Below are 16,301 nucleotides of genomic sequence, written 5' to 3'. Positions count from 1 at the left end.
GTGAGATCCAAATTTAATATCTTGTATGACTTCCATGAGCTTGAAGGACTGCATCCATGCGGTTTGGCAAGAATTCATACAATTTATTGATGAAGTCATCAGGAATAGCTAAGAAAGCAGTCTTGCATGCCTCCCAGAGTTCATCAATATTCTTTGGTTTCGTCTTCCATGCGTCCTCTTTCATCCTACCCCACATATGCTCAATGATGTTCATGTCTGGTGACTGGGCTGGCCAATCCTGGAGCATCGTGATCTTCTTCGCCTTGAGGAACTTTGATGTGGAAATGGAAGTATGCGATGGAGCACCGTCCAGCTGCAGAATTTGGCCTCTTTTATGGTTGGGAATATAAGAGGTAGCTAAGATTTCTTGGTATTTTAGACTATTGATGTTGCCTTCCACCCTGCAGATCTCGCACACCCCCACACTGGATATAACCCCAGACCATGACTTTTCCGCCACCAAACTTCACTGTTTTCTGGGTGAATCTCAGATCCATTCTGGCTCCAGTAGGTCTCCTGCAATATTTGCGGTGACTTTGGTGTAATTCAACAGAAGATTCATCTGAAAAATCCACCTTCTGCCACTTTTCCAGCGTCCATCCTTTTAGCAGGCTGTGGGCCTTGGCAAATGCCACACGGTTTTTCAATTGTCTTTTGTTTAGTGCTGGCTTCTGGGCACTGATTCGACCATGGAGGCCATTTCGAGACAGAATCCGACAAACTGTTCTGGTTGACACAGGGACTTCAGGTGACCAGGTCTCGTGGAGCTCTGCTGCAGTGGAAAATGGGCTGGCCTTGGATTTTCGAGCCAACAAACGGTCCTCTCGAGCAGTTGTCTTGCGAGGTCTGCCTGACCTGGGCTTGTCAAAAATGTTTCCAGTCTCTTCAAAAAAATGTTTTATCCTCTGTACTTGACGCTGAGACACATTGAAGGTGTCTGCCACATCAGCAGTGGATCTGGTCTTCAGCCTCTTGATAATCAAAACTTTAGTCTCTGGGTGAATCTTAGGCATGTTTGCAGAGGTCTAGTTGCAGTTGATGTGAAGGTCTAGCGTACTGGGGTTCTTTTTATACACACTTGAGACCTAATTGATCCATTATTAGTCACAGGTGAAGCTCATATGACAAGGCGACAACACTTATGTCTTTGCAAAAATTGACTCAATGGGCTTTACCAAGCTGTGAATATTAGAATACTTTTTGAAAGTTTAGTTTTTCACTGAAACATTATCACAAAAGCTGGTGGGATTAAAATGAGCCATTTCTTGTAAAAAAAATCTTGCTTAGAAATATATTTCAGCGCCACTTTAGGTCAATTTGTACACAAGCGACAAGACTTTTTTCAGGGACTGTGTGTATATATATATATATATATATATATATATATATATATATATATATATATATATATAATCACATAATTGAGGTCGCTTCAACTCGCGGACATGGAAATAAAACGTATACTTGGCAACACAGTGCATTTGAGTTCTGTTGACATTTGACAACTAACGTTATGCGTCACTTACTCTGTAGCTTGGTTGTAGGTCTATCCAACTGATGTCTCTCCTAGTTCGGTTGAAACACACCCCATAATCACAGCCCAATGGAGCAGTATCAGACTCTTATTCTGACTAGAATTGAGTATGATCACGTAAGGCTAGAATAAGCTTGGGGTTGCTCAAATACATTTAAAGTCCTACTATGGAGCTTTGAAAATGATCTTTCATGTAGTGTGTAACATAGCTCTAAGGGAATGAAAAGATACTCAGAGTTTTAAATCTGAAAGTGCAGCATATATAAAGTTATTGTCTCTCTAAATTAAGAGTCGACTTAATCATCGATTAAACAAATCTTTTTTATCAAACAAATCGCAAGTCACTTTGTTCGTCACAATGAAACATTAGCATATAGTCCGTCTACTTATTGCATGCGCAGACACCAGGGAAACCTTAAACAGTGCAGTGTATATTGGATTTCACTATTCTAGTGTTACATATTGTGTATGTATCTGGCTTACCAACTAACTCACATCTTACTGAAATACTACTTTAAATCAGATTTGGGCTGCACTATTACCTAAAAATATGTCAATTAATGCAGATCGTCTGTCAATCTTACTACTTCTTGTTTTTCTTACTTCTTACTACTACTTCCTAGTTCTTCCGATGTTTCGTCATCGATTCGGACTCATGCTGGACTTTGGTGTAAAATCTGCTTCATCTTTACTGTCTTTACAGTGTGTACAGTGGCAGAGCTTTAAGAATAGGAACTATTCTGACGAAGCTGATGATCAGTTATGGCGATGGGTGTTTGCTTCCAAAATCCGCACTGGACACATTAGACCAATCACAACAGATTGCGCCATCTGACCAAGCAGAGCAGGCTCGCGGAAAGGAGGGATTTAGAGAGACTGGTTCATCCATCAAATCATTTGAGAATCATTGAACATTGTGGTGATTTACAATGTATATTATGAGAAAATTAAACCGTTTTTTGACCTTTGATGCATGCAAACCATGTTGTTGGAGACCTCCAAAACAAAATTAGAACTTAAATAGAATAACACTTTAATAAAATGTTTTCCGCTTTTGTAGTCTGCGTTGTTCTGTGTATCAAAATCAGTGATAGAGCATGATATAACACTGGATCAAAAGCCAGCACCTCTACAGACGGGCAACTAAAAAATGAGTGGCTCATCTCAGGGTCAAATGTGGGTATGCACGCAAGCCGGGTAAAGTAATCATGCAGCTTGCTGACTCACTTTGCAGGAAACTGTTCAAGCTGCAAAGCTCTCTTTAGGGAAAGTAGATGCTTTTCATCTTTTGTGGAGAATCAGTGTTTAGTTCAAAAGGGGATTGAGAAATTGTGTTCCACAGTTGGATCCCAGGATGGTTTTAGTGTTTTTTTTAAATGATGTACGTCCTTCATAAAATGACACATCCATATCTCTCTCACACTTGAGTCACCAGTTGATTAGTGTCACACATAATGAATGGGAATGTGCATTCCACCACTTAACTGCCAAACTGTACAGCTGTGGCAAGTGTGTCCCCCTGCTGATTTATGCATGCCACCGCTGTGATGTCTGATCTGACCAGAACGCAGTGCTTTCAGTGAAAGTGTACAAAGTTTCAAAACCAGAAACATAATAAATTGTTTCTTCATTGAAATTGTGGGGGCAGCAAAGTATTCACCGTTCTGCCCTCAAACTCATGCCCTCAGCAAATAAGTGCTCATGTTTATCGCCCTTGCTCAGTGAAATTGGCCCTCACTCAGGGCTCGACATTAAAGGGTTAGTTCACCCAAAAATCAATGATCGCCAATGTCACGTGATTTCAGAAGTTTGGAAGTTTGACACGCGATCCAAACTGCTGAAATCACGTGACATTGGCGATCCGAATAACTGATCGATTCACTGATTCATGACCGTATGAATCTTTATTTGAGGAACACGGAAGTGAAGACAGTGCTGAATAAAGTCTTAGTTTTTTATATTTTTGGACCAAAATGTATTTTATCGATGCTTCAAGAGATTCTAATTAACTGATGTCACATATGGACTACTGTGATTATGTTTTTATTAGCTTTCTGTACATGGACAGTAAAGTGTGCATAGACTGCATATGTTCTGGGACTAAAATATTAAATATCTTAAACTGTGTTCCGAAGATGAATAGAGGTCTTACGGGTGAGGAACTACATTTGGGTGAGTCATTAATGACATACATTTCATTTTTGGGTGAACTAACCCTTTAATGCTCGATCGCTTGTCTGGGTCAAGGGGCAAGTGGAAGTGAATTTTACTTTTAAGTAGCCTGATTGAAACTTCAGTGAACAAAAATTACTAGGGAGACATCGAAAGTCAGAATTATATTCAGCGTTAGAAGCGATTTGATAATGAATAGTGTTTTTCTGGCAACAAGGTCGTCGTGTTGAGGCTCTAAACAAATTAAGTTAAAAAAAAATGAGCATAATGCTAAATATAATCTGAGGTTGAATATGTATTCTGAGGTAAAAAAAAAAGTTGAGTTTCTTTATTTATAACGTATTATACAGTTAAGTTACACAAGCAACTGAGCTGTTTTCTGAATATCATCACAAATGTAAATGTTAAATTGATTTCATAGTTCAATAAACAAATAGTTAATTACTAATAAAGTTACTTGCATTTTAAACACAATATTGACTGTTTTTGTTCCATTTGTAGTTAATTTAATTTAATTGAATTAGTAACAGCCCTACAGTGTCTTATTATAATAACATGTATTGATCAAATGTAAGAAGTTGATGTGTGTTATAGACAATTAGTGTTAAAGCTGATATTGCTTAAGGATATTATTTAATGTATAACCACCAAAAATCCTATTTACTTCCAAAGGACAAGCACATGACAAGGCTTAATGTCGAGCGCTGCCCTCACTAGATTCTAGTTCTTATAAATAAGGGGTCATGCAGACTAAATAACCTATCAACTGATAGTTAAGGGTGATGGTGGCTATCCAGTGCAGAAACTCTGTCATTTCCAAGATATTAACAGCCCATGTCGAGGCCACTATGCTCGACAGACAAAGACACATCCTGAAGGAATATACTTGTCCTTAACTATTATGAGAAGGAGTGCAGAGAAGCAGATTGTCTAAACAAGCAACCACACTGATGTCAACATTTCACAAAGCTGCCTTTAACACCCAAGGGGCGATAGAGAGACCAAATTATATTGTTTGATTTTTGTGAGTTTGTCTCTGGGAAACATAAAAAATGTGTTGTTTGCAGGTAAATGTCTGTGGGATTTTTTTTTTTAACAAGTTGGAGAGATGAATACTTTGCAAGTATGACAGAATACATGGAGGTAGGTCCATGAAACAATCAGATCGCAATTTCATGGTCATTTTTTTCATTTTCTTTTTTTCTTGCACTTCCTAAATCTGATCGGATTTCAATCAGGTATGCACAACAATCGGATTTGGACTTACAGTCTCAATGTAGCCAAAGTATACCAGGGCTGCATTTCCCAAAAGCGTCGTAGGACCGTTGCCACCAATGGCTCAGAATGCTTTTGAAAAATGCCCTGGTGCACTTTGGCTACGTTCCGACTGTCAGTCCAAATCCGATTTTTGTTGTTGTTGTTGTTGTGCATATCCAATTAAAATGATATCAAAAATGGCGATGTGCATAAAACTGAAAAGTCTTATCGCTTTTGACCCGACAAGAGTCCAATCAAGCTGTGAGTTCATCCGTCAAATCTTCATCGGCAGCAGCTTTTATGTCTGGGTGAAGAGCAGAGAATTTTTTTTGAAAAAAAGTGAGTGCTAAAAAATGTACAGGTTTCAGTTCGGTTATACAGTTGTCACTCCCATAAATAACTGAACTGTTTGTGAAAAACTGTATTAAAGGGATAGTTCACCCAAAAATAAAAATGTGATGTTTATCTGCTTACCCCCGGGGCATCCAAGATTTAGGTGTGTTTGTTTCTTCAGTAGAACACAAATAAAGATTTTTTTAACTCCAACCGTTGCTCGTATAATGCATGTCAATGGGGTCTAATTTGAATTAGACTGGGGGTTGTCCAGTTAGACTCAAGATGTTTGGTCTGGAAACTCACCATTGACAGGGCTCAATCCGAGGGGCGGGATAAACGGTTGTCTTTCAAACTCCCTCTGCACGCAATTGGATAGCGCTAAAACCTACCAGAGCAACAAAGGTGAAGCAGAGCTCGTTGAAAGACTAAACTTTCGCTGCATCCGGTCGGCAAAACTCCGAACACATCTTTCCTTCTTAAAGGGTTACTTCAGCGATTAGCATATGGCTTTGTATCAGTAGAAACCCTGAAGTATATTTAAATGATTAAGCTTTCCCCCCTCATATCCCCCTGAGACAAGAGATTTATGCATTTTATTTCTGGAAAAATTCCTCCTATGATGCAAATTGATGATATTTCCATCATAGGAGGAATGTTTGGCCAAAGGCTAAAGACTACAGCCAGCAGAGGGAGCCATTTCCACATGTTTTGAATTGCGTGTGGGGGATAGGAGATCACTCACAGCTCAGCTCACAGCTACAGGCACTCATTTAAACGGAGCTATGGTGAGCAATGTAATTCTTTTAACTTCTCAAATTAATTTCAATGAAAGTTAAGCTTGCAAAGGCATGAACTGAAACGCGCCTGACTGAACTCGCGTTGTGAATGTATGCCGCGAGTGTAGTCGTGATTACCTCAGCTCTCTTTACAAGAGCTCATCAGCTCATTTATCTGACTCCTGCAGTTAGTGCTCAGTGCTGTGATACTGGCGCGGTGACTCACTCATTATATTGAACAGACATGTTCAGTTTTTAATTGTAGTGTCTTCTCCAACTCAGTCACAGTACCGTATTTTCCGGACTATAAGTCGCACTTTTTTTCATAGTTTGGCTGGTCCTGCGACTTATAGTCAGGTGCGACTTATATATCAAATTTAATTCATACTGACTGACAAGAATAAACATATAGCCGCGAGAATGCGCTCTATGCTGCTCCTGTAGCCTAATATTTACTTATAGATAACAACTGCCCCCATAAAGAAAATCTTATTCTGCAAAATACAAACTGCATGTAGTAAAACATGCAGCGGAGGACAATTCTCACAGCGTTCGTCTCGCGCGGCAGAGCCTCTCCAGGCAGAGAGTTCAAGCCTCTGTGGACTCGTTCCTTCAGCTCTGGCCATCTTGCTTACAGTCCGCAAGTAGATTTCTTTTTCTTCTTCATCACAATTAAAGTAACCTCTGCTTTTCGCCAGTCCCTTACAAGTTTCTCACTCACTTCAAACTTTCTTTCTTCTGCTCGGGTTATGCAGTGAAGCAGGCACGAGCGAGTGCACGCGAGCAGGTGCTCGCATGCGCGCGCGGGTGCTCGCATGCGCGCGCGGCTCCAGCTCTGCCCTAATGCGACTTATAGTCCAGTGCGACTTATATATGTTTTTTTCCGCGTCATGACGCATTTTTTGACTGATGTGACTTATACTCCGGAGCGACTTATAGTCCGGAAAATACGGTAATCAAGTTGGTGGCTTTTGGAATGGCCTCACAGGGCAGCAAAGCATTCTGGGAATTGTAGTCTTTTCTCAGTCTAGAAGGCACCAAATTTAAAAATAATTTCACATTTCTACTACATTGATGACCCAGTTTAAATACAGATTCATCTTCCCAGCACTGAAGTACCCCTTTAAGAATGACTTCAGTGCCGTTCATTTCTCAGAGAAAAGCTTAACTCCAAGTCTTCCAGAGTTGCGGTCAAAGCTGATTCGAAAGACCGCCGTTCGCCAGTTTTTGAGTATACTAGAAGCCATAGACAGTAAAAGAAAGCTAGAAGCATACAAGCTCAACTCTGCCGTCATTATGTTAAGCCCCGCCCACTGACTCTATACACGATGTGATTGGCCCGACCAGAGTTTGGCGTTTACAGCTCAGAAGGGTATTGAGAGTTGCTAGACATGACTTGCGGCAGATTAAATTTGCTGCCGCTAGGGTGCGTCTAGATTTCTAGGCTAGGTAAGCAGATAAACATCAAATTTTCATTTTTGGGTGAACTATCCCTTTAAGGACTGAAATACAGAACTGACAACCATATTCTGCCGCTGTCTGAACGTGGCCATTGAATGAACATTAACATGAGAATATATTTATGTTAATGTATTCAATATTAATGTACAATGAACATTCAATATTAATGTATTAAAAATGTTTTTCTTTAATGTAATATTTGCCATCAATTGCTCAATTCATCAATAAACTCTTTTTTTTTTTAGGGAAATGGCACCTGGGTCTAAACTGTGAAGACAGTGATGATCACTGCCACCATCCTAAATCTCATGGCTTCGACTACTTCTACGGCACCGTTATGACGCACCTTCGGGATTGCCAGCCTGGACATGGCTCTGTCTTACATCAGGTCCATGTGCACATCCCATACAATACCCTTGGCATTGGTCTGGTTTCCCTGGTGCTACTGCATATTCGAGGCACGATAACTGTGACCAGGAAAGTAGTTTTTGGTTTTCTGGTCCTGGTAGGGTTGTTGGTGAGTCTCTTTGGTATGGTGTTCTACACATTCCCCAATCTCAATTGCTTTGTCATGCGAGGGGCGGAGATTGTTGAGCAACCATATACATCGGAGAACCTCACTCAAAGGATGACCAGTGAAGCCATAGAGTATCTGGAAAGGTATGTGTCCGCTTTTTTATATTCATTTTAAAGTGCAAAAGCTTTTTAGGTAATCAATTTGAGCTAAGCAAATGCAGTGACTAAATTAATATCAAGGAAAATTGTCAATCCATTTTGAAAGGACTATTAAAATTGAAGGTCTTGCTTAAGCCTTTGCATTATTAATTCGATTAAATGTAGACTTAATCCAAATAAGGAAATTCTGTCATTATGTACAAATTTTCATTCCAAACTTGTTTTACTGGTCGCTGTTGCAACTACAATGCATGGGGACAAAATGTAACAGTACACTGCACAACTAAAGTCAAAAAAGATTTTACACTAGGATTCATACACTTTCTGACTTCTAAAATGATCATAGAGGAAAACTGGGCTAAAAAGAATGTACTAAACGATTGAGGATCACACACAGCCAGAATTTTAAGTTATTCCGAACACACACAGAAACATGCATCTTGTTGCTAGGAGACGCATGACAAAAGAAAACAGTATGTGTTCTAAAATTGGCTCAAAATATCAAACATGTTTGAAATCCTCTGTGTTTGAGCCTTAAAAAAATGTCTGTGCCCATCATACACTCAGGGTCGGCCCTTTTTTCAAAAGGAGGCCTACCTATACAAACTTTTTGTTTTGTTTTTTAAAGCAAACCTTTGATTGTTTTAAGCATCACCTGTCAGTTTGCTTCTCATAAATTAATAGAATATATATAAAATATAATTTTTGTAGCATAGGACTGCAGCTATCTGAAGTATTATGCATTACAATATGTGAACCTGGACAACCAAACCAGTCATAAGTCACAATAGCCAACAATACATTGTATGGATCAAAATAATACATTTTCTTTTTGTGGCAATTATTTTTTAGGATTTTAAGTAAAGATCATGTTTCATGAAGATATTTATTAAACTTCTTATGGTAAATATATCAAAAAATTATTAGTAGTAGTAATATGCATTGATAAGGACTTCATGTGGACACCTTTAAAGGTGGTTTTCTCAGTATTTAGATTTTTTTTGCACCCTCAGATTCCAGATTTTTAAAAAGTTGTATATCCTATCCTAACAAACCATGCACCAATGGAAAGCTTATTTATTTTGCTTTATGATGCATAAATCTCAATAAAAAAAAAATAACAATATGACTGATTTTGTGGTCCAGGGTCACAAGTATAGCGATACAGCCAATTATGCATGTCAGGTATCAAATTTTCAGATTACAATAGCTGTAATATTGAATTACAAATGCAGGTTTAAAAGATAAACTTCATTGTTGTCCTCTCAATAATAAGTTAATATTTTTCATATATACCCCACCCCCCATAAATAAATAAATATATATATATATTCATTTTTATTTACAATTCAGAGTAAATGGTACTCCACAAGAACTCTGCAAGTGCTTTGAGTTTGAGTCACGTGATGTGCCAACCATCTTCCTAAATTTGTTAGAATTGTTTATAAATCTGTTGTCAACAAAGAGAAGCATTAAGATCTCCCTGTGGTTTTGCACCAACAAATAAATTAAAAGCTCAGTGGTTTAACAGTTGAAAGCAAAGAAATTAGGGCAACAATAAATGTTTGTTTTGTAATGTTACTGGTCTCCTGTAAAATGAAATAAGTATTATTTCTATTAATAACAATTTGGATAATAATTTGATTATATAACACTTATATCATATCATATTATAATCTAAAATTAACCTTGAACAGTAAAGTGCAAAAGAACACCACAAGAAAGAACAATAATAAATAAGCAAAACATTATCAACCGATATCTAGATTTTTTAGAGAACTTTATCAATGTTGTTATTATTAACAAGCGTTGCTGTCTGAACTCCTGAAATGCAATGTGAAATCTGTAAAAGTTCTGTTAATTTTGACTGCCCCAAATCTACAAAGTCTGTATTCCAGCCTTATTAATTCCTTTCAAACTTCTGAAAAGAAACAAATATATCATAAAAGTATAATTTTCAGTGAATAATGACCACATTTTATTGCATGGCTTCAGAAGATCTGAAATAGATTTGAAATCATATAGACCACTTTTATGATTATAAAATGGTCCTTTTGTGTCCTTTGAAGTTTGAACACATCAGGTCCGATTTATTTTGTGAAAATAACGGATCAGTACGATTCTTCAAAATGGAAGAAAGTCAGTCAGTCATAAAGGCTTAAAACTAAATGTGGATGAGTATATAATGACAGAATTTCAGTTTTTTGGTTATGTCTCTAATTGAAACACAGTATCTCTCAGCCTCAATTCTTAGCTTTATCAGAGAATCAGTTTATTGGGAAATAGTGGTTTTCATCTGCAGAACCAATGACAGATTCTTCAGTAATGTTCAAGTTTAAATTCTCCTCTTGCACTATTGTATGATTTGTAAGGCACTGTAAGAGATGTCATCAACAAAGCCTTATGAAAACTCACATGAAAGCAAATCCCTTTCAGCCAGGCTCTGATCCCTGATCTGATGGGATAATAAAACCCTGAAATTACATGCTTTGTGTTTGTCCATCTGTTATGTAAGATGGTACATTTAAGGGTTTTCTGTTTTTATTTTTTTTCTTCCCACAGGAATTCAGAGAGGCCTTTCTTGCTCTTCTTCTCATTCCTTCAAGTCCACACTGGACTTTTTGCCTCTCCTCTGTTCAGGGGAAAGAGCCAGCATGGCCTCTATGGTGACGCTGTCATGGAGGTAGACTGGAGTGTAGGTGAATGACTTGAATGAATGACTTTTGCCCTGTCATATAAATATTCTAAAGATAAAATGATGCATTTAAAAGCAAGTACCCTAGTAAATTGCCAAAAGTATGTGGACCCGTTAGATGGGTATCTTAAAATCAATAGGTCACCTAATAATGCAATTTCATAACATAGTTTAAATTATTTAATTTATTTCCCTATACATCTACCCCAGCACTAAACACTTTATTATTAAACACACATTAAACACTTTATTTCCACTTTCTTTTACCATTTTCTTAATTTTTATTAAAAACAATTGCTTGTCCTTTTTGAAATGTGATAGGAAAAGGGAGTCGAGGGAGTTTCGCAAAAAGTGGATTAGAATACGGTGGATTAACATTAACTGTACATGCTGTATGTGATATATATATATATATATATATAAATCTATATATATATATATATATATATATATATATAGTGAGGAAAATAAGTATTGCCAAATGATGCGCGTGTGTGTGTGTGTGTGTGTGTGTGTAAATACAAACTTTAAATGATAAACCATCGCTTCCGGTCAGCTGTCATACAAGGCTGTCACGAGAGCCCCGTAAAGCATTACCAGCATGTTGTGAAAGATGATGATAGCATATTTACAATCTTTGTATCATTTGGCAAGACATTGATTAATCAACTGAGATTGTATAAATTCCTGTCATGTTTATTTTTGTGGTTTTTGAATCATTAACTTGCGCTATATTGTCTCATAGAGATGGATTATTTTTCTCAAAATCAAAATATTTGTTCTTCTGAAGAAAAAAAGTCTTATACACTTATGCATGAGGGTGAGCAAATGATGAGAGAATTTTCTTTTTCTGGGTGGAGTATCTCTTTAAGACATCAGCTCCAAAAACACCTGCCTGGAACTTCTAGTAATCCTTAAAACCTTAATTAGCTAGTTTAGACGTGTTTCGCTAGGGTTTGGTGTTAAACTATGCAGGACAATGGCAATATAGGTGTGGTGTTTGGCCTTACATTGTAAATCATGGTAATAAGCTATTACCTCAAACTGAACTACATCTTTATTCTGTTTTTGCCTTTAATTAATCTGATTCATCAGATTTGCTAAATGTATCTTCTGAGGTTGCTGAGCTGAGATAGAATTTATCATAAACCAGTGAGTGTCCCTTAAAAGGCCACAATGAATGGTTTCTAAAAATGTCTGTGAAGCTTCTTTTTTTTGAAAAATGAGTATAGTTACCATATAAATGCAATAAAGACATTGTTTACAGCACATCATTTATATTGTCATCACTGTTGCGTAAGAGGGGTCATTTTAAAGCGAAGGACAGTTAGTCATGCTTGAGTGTTTGGGAGATTAAGCTGAAGAAATGAATTGATTTTGTTGCAAACAGCAAGTTGGTAACCAGATAATTGGATCGTGTTTTTTAAGCCTTTGAGTTAACAAGATATTGTACAAATTTATGTCCAAGCACAATTTCTTTTCCTCTAGTATTATTCAAGTATTAAAGCCTGATCTTTAATATCTAGTGTTTTTTTAAGATCATAACCTCTATTCTGTCAATTGTATTAACCTTTGACTGGTCAAATAAATGGTTGTTTTTGACAGAGTGGTGATTTGGTGAGTTTCAAGTTAGTTTAGTTAGACGTGCATTTCCTCGTTAATGTTTTATATTTTAATTTTAAGAACAAAGATTAATCTGTGTAAATGAAGTTCTGCATCAGAACGTTTGTCCTTTTTGTGTAATGGTGGCTATAGAGGGATAAAGGGATAGTTCACTTAAACGTTAAATCATTTACACACCCATACGCTATTTCAAACCTGAATGAATATTTAGAAACAATGTCTCGCTTGTTTCACTTCCATAAAACATAAGTCAGTTCTTTAATCAACATTCTTTAAAATATGATATTTTGTTTATGCAGAAGAAAGAAAGTCGTACATGGCAAAGGACCAAATTTTAAAGGAAGTGTATGTAAGATTGTGGCCAAAACTGGTATTGCAATCACTTTTAATTGACTGTAGAGCGGTGTATCCCCTCTCCCCACACGATGAAACTAAACAAAATTAATTGACAATATTACTTTCTTTAAAATGTTATGTAATATGACAGTCCCAGTCATTATTAGTTGTAAGTTGCTTTTAGAGCTGCATGCACTAAAGTTGAAGCTGATCTCTGGCATGCTTTATACCGCATTAATTCTTAAACAAATGCATCCTAAATGAGATCAGATATTGGATATAGATATAGGATATAAAAATCAGATATAGATAGCCCTACACAATAAACAAAGTATTACAAATTATATTTGTACAAAACAAAAGGCTGCTAATGCACATGCAAACGTAGTCATGAAGGTGTAACTCCCAAATATAACTCCGGCCCGCTTGCTTAATTTTTCCTCGTGTCTGTTTTGTGCCGCGTTTGAGCAGCACGCGTGCGCATGACCCTGCTTAATCGATATGTTTTATTGATTAAATGTCTTATCAACAATTAATAGATTGCCAATTAATTGTTAAAATCCCTAGTTTAATCAAATCCAAAATGAGTATGTTTAATTCAGTACTGCATTTCACTGGAACCCTTTTTGTAGTTATAGCTAAATGTTGCACCAGTTTGATTTTAGTATTTTAATATTGATATTATTTTTAGTCTGAGACTATGCTGTTGCTGTTCTTAGGTCAGATAATGCAGACTCTGGAGCGCTTAAACTTGAAGCAAAACACTTTGGTGTACATGACTTCAGATCAGGGACCTCACCTGGAAGAGATTTCCATCCATGGAGAGATGCACGGGGGTTATAGCAGCATTTACAAAGGTAGCGTTTGCCCACAGAATAGTCCTGAGAGCCAGTTTATCAACCCTGGTCAAACAAGCATAACATTTCAGCATTATTTTCAGTTTTAAAGGTGAACCGTAACAATGTGTGATTTCACTCCCTCTGTTTCTCCATGCCCTCTCTGGAGCAGCTGGCAAGTCAACCAATTGGGAAGGTGGGATTCGGATACCGGGGATTCTTCGTTGGCCAGGTGTCTTGCCTGCCGGGAAGGTCATTGATGAGCCCACTAGCAACATGGATATTTTCCCCATGGTGCTGAATTTAGCTGGTGCTTCCATACCCAGTGACAGGTGTGAATATGTCGCCTAGCAACAAGATCTGCCAGTCATGGATTTGGTCACTGAGAAAACAGATAGATGCCACTTATCGGGAGATGCTTTGAAATATTTGGATATACAGAAATCAATAGATTACATTGTGTTTTCAGTCATTAATAAGATGAACATATGCCCAAATTAGCTCATTTGTCAATAATCAGGGTTTGTATTTTGGCCACCCAAAATGCTTAATAGACTAAATAGGGTAGTAATTCCAGTGCATTGCAACTTGTTTCCATTACAGAGTCATTGATGGCCGTGATCTTATGCCTCTGCTGCAAGGGCAAGTGGAGCATTCTGAACATGAGTTCATGTTTCATTACTGCAATGCTGAACTGAATGCTGTCCGATGGCACCCGCCTAACAGTGAGTCCTAATTTGAATGCATCCACCCTTCAACACTCTTAAGAAGCAACTAATAGCTATTTTGATAATCTTAGTAATTGCCATTAGTAGTCTGTTAGTTGTAAAGTACACATTTTTTTGAGTTTCAAACTTCAAGTGAGGGATGGATGGATAGAATTTCTCATGGTTATATAACATTTAGAGAGATTTGAGTAAGTTATTGAGAAATGGATAGATAAAGGAGAAGATTCTTCACTGGCTTTCCTGTTTTTCCAGGTACTGCAATCTGGAAGGCCTTTTTCTTTACACCGGACTTCTACCCACAGAACAGCTCTGGATGCTTTCACACTCATATCTGCTTTTGCATCAAGCCATTTATCACGCTCCATGACCCTCCGCTGCTTTATGACCTGTCGAGAGACCCGTCAGAAAGCATCCCTCTGAGCCCAGACACTGAGCCCCAGTTCTACTCAGTTCTAGAGGTCATAAGGGCAGCAGTAAGCCGTCATACACTGAGTCTGAAGCCCGTCCCAATGCAGCTTTCACCTCTGCAAATAGTATGGAAGCCCTGGCTCCAGCCCTGCTGCTCTTCTCTCAGTCAGCTTTGCAGGTGTGAACGAGATCATCAGATAGAGAAGCTACGAAATGAGCTTCAAGAACAATAGTCCTGTACTCAAAATCATGGCTTTAAGGCATTCGAATGGAATGGAATACTTAAAGGGATAGTTGTAACTCAGAAAATTGTCACCATTAACTCACACATGTTGTTCAAAACCCCTTAAAAAAAGAAAATCAACCATTTGGTTTGATATGAGGGTGAGTAAATGATAGCATAATTTTCATTTTGGGGTGAACTATCTTTTGACATTAATAGGTAACTTAAAGGTGCTGTACTGTTTAATGTTGTTCAGCTAATTTTCTGAATGCTATTTTTCACTGCCATTAATTTCTATACGAATACAGTGATGAAACCGCAATTGCACAACAGTGACAATTGAAATTTCACTAAAATTTGGCTATAATATATATATATATATATATATATATATATATATATATATATATATATATATATATATATATATATATATATCTTTTGGGCTACTTTAACATTTTCTGATTATCAAATATATGAGCAACTTACTCTCTACTTGACTACATTTTTGAACGTAGTATATTTATTTTTAAAGTAAATATACTTTTTACTCCAATATATTTTTGATGAGTGATTGTAATACAGTCTTTAGTTCAGGGAAGAAGGAGGTGGGAACTGGTGAATAATTAACCAGACTTTAATTAAAAATAAACAAACTGAAAGTTAAACACAGACAGCCCCTCACGGGCGACTGCTGTACACACACTATAATAAAACATGGACAAAACACAACATAAAATCCAGGCCTTCACTGTTGTCGCTCGTCCTTACATGCCTCCGACTTTTTGTGCACTTAAGCTTAAATGAGAATTGAGAGTTGGTAGGTGTTTAAGAGTTATGTTGTGTTGACCTGATTTATTGCAGTAATGAGGTGTTTTAGAAAATAAACATGATTTATAATCTTAAATTAATTGGTTCATATTTTACGTGGCATAGGTATCGAGGACTAGTGCATCTTTGAGCCTACATTCAGTAGGCTACAAGAAAAATACTTAAGTACTGTTCAAATCAGATACTCTAAATCGTATCAGAATTTGTGACATTTAACTTGGAGTAATTTTCACTGTAAGGTATCTTTACTTTCACTCAAGTATGGTTTTCAGGTACACTTTACACCTCTGGGAGAGGGTGCTGATAACCTGATCATATCCTGCTCTATTCCTGGTGGACAAATAATAGGAGAAGCTGCTGCTGACCTTGAGCTGCCTGAATCTGTGCCGCCATAGCAATGTCTGGGTTCT

The 16,301-nt window shown here is 37.3% G+C and overlaps 1 protein-coding gene across 1 annotated transcript in view; it reads left to right on the top strand.

Annotated features, from left to right (window-relative positions):
- sts (steroid sulfatase (microsomal), isozyme S) overlaps positions 1-15,423 on the top strand; it is a 42,631-nt gene extending 27,208 nt beyond the window's left edge. The window contains exons 5-10 of the mRNA XM_067441425.1: positions 7,782-8,196; positions 10,774-10,910; positions 13,585-13,722; positions 13,874-14,033; positions 14,305-14,426; positions 14,682-15,423. Of these exons, the coding sequence (XP_067297526.1) occupies positions 7,782-8,196; positions 10,774-10,910; positions 13,585-13,722; positions 13,874-14,033; positions 14,305-14,426; positions 14,682-15,070 (1,361 nt within the window). The 3' untranslated portion in view covers positions 15,071-15,423. The remainder of the gene's footprint in view (positions 1-7,781; positions 8,197-10,773; positions 10,911-13,584; positions 13,723-13,873; positions 14,034-14,304; positions 14,427-14,681) is intronic.
- Positions 15,424-16,301: the final 878 nt, after the last annotated feature.

This window comes from Pseudorasbora parva, chromosome 4, assembly GCF_024679245.1.
Source record: "Pseudorasbora parva isolate DD20220531a chromosome 4, ASM2467924v1, whole genome shotgun sequence".
In the NCBI taxonomy this organism is placed as follows: domain Eukaryota; kingdom Metazoa; phylum Chordata; class Actinopteri; order Cypriniformes; family Gobionidae; genus Pseudorasbora; species Pseudorasbora parva.
The sequence above is the reverse complement of the archived record's forward strand: the minus strand, read 5'-3'. Positions and strand labels throughout refer to the sequence as shown.